Source organism: Pseudorca crassidens, chromosome 2 (assembly GCF_039906515.1).
Source record: "Pseudorca crassidens isolate mPseCra1 chromosome 2, mPseCra1.hap1, whole genome shotgun sequence".
Taxonomy (NCBI): Eukaryota; Metazoa; Chordata; class Mammalia; order Artiodactyla; family Delphinidae; genus Pseudorca; species Pseudorca crassidens.
Window position 1 is genome coordinate 163,012,078 of NC_090297.1, and position 4,242 is coordinate 163,016,319.

Sequence of the window (4,242 nt, forward strand, 5' to 3'; positions counted from 1 at the left end):
CTGAACGGGGCCTGGACCAGAACAGGCAGGAGTGCAGAACACTTTCCCTCCTTCCTCTCAGTGAGCAAACCTAGACCCAGACTGGCCTGCAGGAAAGAGATTTAAGCAGCCGGCTAATGGGACACTCGTTTCCACAGAATAGGCTCACTTTTTCATGGACTAGGACTGAGGTGGAGTCAGGCAAATTCAATAGGCACTAAAATTATTATTGAGCTGCCAGACAGCAGCGGTCAGAGGCCCCAGGCCCGTGTGGCATCCAGACAGCCCTTTGTGCCCTTTCTAGACAGCCCCCTCCTCGGGGCTCAGGGACCTGTCTGGCCGCTGAACTCCCAGGAGGTCCGAGGGGTGTGACCTCCCTCCCTCCCGGGCTCCCTCCCTCCCACCACCCAGGCCCAGCCCAGGCCTGGCTATAAAGCTGGCCCAGCCTGGCCCTCAGCACACCCAGCTGGGACCCTCCCGGAGCCTCGTCCGGGGACACGTCCGCTCTGCCCCTGCGTCTCCCGAGCAGCACCATGCGGCCCCTCTGGCTCTGCTGGGCGCTCTGGGCGCTGCCCCTGGCCGGCCCCGGGGCGGCCCTGACCGAGGAGCGGGTCCTGGGCAGCCTGCTGCGGCAGCTGCGCCTCAGCGAGGCTCCCGTCCTGGACGGGGCCGATGTGGAGAGGCTGATCATCCCTGCCCACGTGAGGGCCCAGTACGTGGCCCTGCTGCAGCGCAGCCACGGGGCCCGCTCCCGGGGGAAGAGGTTCAGCCAGAACTTCCGAGGTGAGGCCCTCCCTCCCTGCTGCAGCCTGGTCCTCGCGGGGTGGGGGTGGGGGGGCTGCTCTGGGGAGGCGATCTAGGGGCGCAGGGTCCACAGGGTGATGAGGAGGGACCATGGACTGTGAGGAAGGCTGGGCCCGGGCCCCTGGTCTCTGTCTGCACTGAGGGCCCCCCCCCTCGGGGCCAGGAGGGGCTGGGCCAAAGCTAAGGCATCAGAGAAGATGAGGATGGAGAAGAGAAAGCAGAGCCAATGGGAGCGTGTGGGTGTGGCAAGAACCCTGGCACAGTCTCAGGGAGAGGCGTAGAGTCAGGGCTTCTGGGGTACCGTTTTCACATTGCCACCAGTAGCCTGACCTTGAGCAAATGGTTTTTCTTGTTTGTTTGTTTGTTTTTGCGGTATGCGGGCCTCTCACTGTTGTGGCCTCTCCCGTTGCGGAGCACAGGCTCCGGACGCGCAGGCTCAGCGGCCATGGCTCACGGGCCCAGCCGCTCCGCGGCATGTGGGATCTTCCCGGACCGGGGCACGAACCCGTGTCCCCCGCATCGGCAGGCGGACTCTCAACCGCTGCGCCACCAGGGAAGCCCGAGCAAATGGTTTTAGAATCATCTTTTTGCTTCTCTGTTTGTTCCTCCGGAGCACTGGTGTGACTGTAGCCGACCCACCTCCCAGCGCTGTGAATATTAAAGTGCATTATTGTGGATGAAAAGGTGTCTGGGACAACACTGTAGCGTAACGCCGAGCTATTCAGCTGTCAGGGATGCAGCCATCCTGAGTCCTATTCAGCCTCTTACCTCCCTGGGCCTGGACTCACCTCCTCAGTGCCCAGAGCTAGACCCAAGGCCAGGTGCCCCCAGGGGAGGATTCTGATCTTCAGCATCTCAGCTGAGGTAGCCCTGTCAGCCCTGCCAGCCTTCCTGCTGGGCGGAGATTGTTACAAACAAGGCCCAGACACATAGGGGGATTTTCAGGTAACTGAGCTTGGCCCAGGGAGACAGAACAGGGGCTGGTCTCTCCCTTCCTGGCCACCGCCTCAGTGGCCCTGCCACCCTCAGAGCTCCCCTGGTGCCCGGAGGGGCCCCGCTGACCCCGCTCGTGTCCCCAGAGGTGGCCGGCAGGTTCCTGGTGTCCGAGGTCTCCTCGCACCTGCTGGTGTTCGACATGGAGCAGCGGCTCCCGCCCCACAGCGAGCTGGTGCAGGCCGTGCTGCGCCTCTTCCAGGAGCCGGTTCCTAAGGCCGCGCTCCGCAGCCACGAGCGGCTCTTCCCGCGCAGCGACCGCGCCCGAGTCACCGTCCAGTGGCTGCACGTCCGCGACGACGGTTCCAACCGCACCTCCCTCATCGACTCCAGGTGGGGAGGTGGCAGCTGGGGTATGGGGCGGGGGATGAGGAGGGGGACTGGGCCTGGCGCGGGAGGAGGGGTGCCCTGGGGAAGGAGGGGCGGCGCGGGGGGCCCCTGGGGGGGAGGGGAGGGGAGGAGAAGGATGGGAGAGGGCCCTCCCCCGGGGCCGCCCCAGCCGTCCCAGTCCCCACCCCTCAGCGCGGGCCCGTGTCTCCGTGTGGTGTCGCAGGCTGGTGTCCATCCACGAGAGCGGCTGGAAGGCCTTGGACGTGACGGATGCCGTGAACTTCTGGCAGCAGCTGCGCCGGCCCCGGCAGTCACTGCTGCTGCAGGTGTCGGTGCAGCGGGAGCACCTGGGCCCGCTGGCCTCCAGCGCCCATACGCTGGTCCGCTTCGCCTCGCAGGGGCCGTCGGGCGCCGGGCAGCGGGAGCCCCAGCTGGAGCTGCACACCCTGGACCTCAGGGATTACGGGTAGGTGCAGGGCCAGGACTCTAGTAGACTGGGTGGTCCAGGCCCACTGTGGCGGGGACAAGCTGGGGGGCAGATGCAGATAGCCCCAGGATGCAACTGATTCCCCACTACATGTTAAGAGTTTCTAATGGTAGGAATTTTTATTATTCAAATATTTTATTGAAAATATCTTCAGGGAATTCCCTGGAACCCCAGTGGTTAGAACTCATTGCTTTCACTGTGGGCGGGGGGTGAGGGGGGTGCAGGTTTAGTCCCTGGTCGGGGAGCTAAGATCCCGTAAGCCAACCAACTGGCAAAAAGAAAACAAACAAAACCAAAAACTGAAAACCAAAAACCAAAAAACTTCAGGTATTTTCAACAAGCTTTATGTTGTCATTGATACGTATACATTATTGTAATCATCTGTCTTCACTCCACCCTCTTCCCTGATTAATTCTTTGAAAAATATTAGCATTAGCGGTTACTAGGGTTAAACAGCTTTCCTCTGGCATTGGTGAATTCTTTCTTCTTGGGACAAGTTAGCTATTTGGAGTGGATGGAGCTGTGTAGTAGGGTGATTAATAACAGGGCTTTGGAATCGTACAGTCTGGGTCCACGTAGCTTTGCCTTCTACTGCTGCAGGAACTCTGGCATGTCAGTTAACACCTTTGGGTCTCTGTGTCCTCATGTGTAATGGGAATGATACTGGAACCTCTTCAAGGTTCATCTGAGGATGAAATGCAAGTATCATCTGAGATAATATATGTAAAGTACTTAGTTCAGTGCCTAGCATAATAGGAAACCTTTAGTGAACAGTAACTGATTTATAATTTATGTTTTGGATGTGTTTATTCATTCACCACTTATCACAAATAGCCAGCATTTTGAACATAACAAGAGATGGACCATAAATCTCCCTCCAGATGCCCCACGAAGCCCCGCCCTGGGCTCCCTGACCTCTGCCCTCCCAGCTGACCTCTGCCCTCCCAGCTGACCTCTGCCCTCCCAGCTGACCTCTGACTCTGCCTCTCCTTGCCCCCCACAGAGCTCAGGGAAACTGTGATCCTAAGGCACCAGCGACCAAGGGCACCCACTGCTGCCGCCGGGAGGTGTACATTGACCTGCAGGGGATGAAGTGGGCTGAGAACTGGGTCCTGGAGCCCCCAGGCTTCCTGGCCTATGAGTGTGTGGGCACCTGCCAGCAGCCCCCAGAGCCCCTGACCTTCAAGTGGCCATTTCTGGGGCCGAGACAATGCATCGCCTCAGAGACGACCTCGCTGCCCATGATTGTCAGCATCCCGGAGGGAGGCAAGCCCAGGCCCCAGGTGGTCAGCTTGCCCAACATGAGGGTGCAGAAGTGCAGCTGTGCCTCGGATGGGGCGCCTGTACCAAGGAAGCTGGAGCCGTAGGTGTGGGGTGCAGCCATGGAGGCTCTGACTAGACACGTGCACAAAGCAGGTCTTAACATAGGTCTTAATTTTCTACTTAGCAAGTTACCCCTGCCCCAGCTGAGTGCCCCTATTTTACCTGTCTCGTGTGTTCTTCCATTTCTTGCTCTCCTGTCCGTCACCCACCCTAAGCACTTACATGAGTAATTAATGCAACACAATTGCAGAGCTGTAGAGGGAAATCCCAGTCTACTTGTTAAAGGATATAGCTGAGCAGGGACAGATTGTCAGCTAGGAGCTTCT

General features: G+C 59.5%; 1 protein-coding gene across 2 annotated transcripts; it reads left to right on the forward strand.

Annotated features, from left to right (window-relative positions):
- Window positions 1–512: 512 nt before the first annotated feature.
- Window positions 513–3,960, forward strand: LOC137212152 (left-right determination factor 2-like). Of its 2 annotated transcripts, XM_067715201.1 has the most exons (5): window positions 513–762; window positions 1,863–1,891; window positions 1,994–2,109; window positions 2,330–2,572; window positions 3,597–3,960. In XM_067715201.1, exons 1-5 carry the CDS (start codon window positions 513–515, stop codon window positions 3,958–3,960), a joined length of 1,002 nt encoding a protein of 333 aa, XP_067571302.1. The 2 variants fall into 2 exon arrangements, with proteins under 2 accessions (XP_067571302.1, XP_067571294.1); XM_067715193.1 differs by having other exon boundaries at window positions 1,863–2,109.
- The last annotated feature ends 282 nt before the right edge of the window (window positions 3,961–4,242 follow it).

Coding starts and splice junctions, on each gene's coding strand:
- LOC137212152 (XM_067715193.1), top strand. CDS start 513: ATGCGGCCCCTCTGGCTCTGCTGGGCGCTCTGGGCGCTGCCCCTGGCC. Junction 2,110..2,329: donor ACCTCCCTCATCGACTCCAG/GTGGGGAGGTGG, acceptor GTGGTGTCGCAG/GCTGGTGTCCATCCACGAGA. Junction 2,573..3,596: donor CTGGACCTCAGGGATTACGG/GTAGGTGCAGGG, acceptor TGCCCCCCACAG/AGCTCAGGGAAACTGTGATC.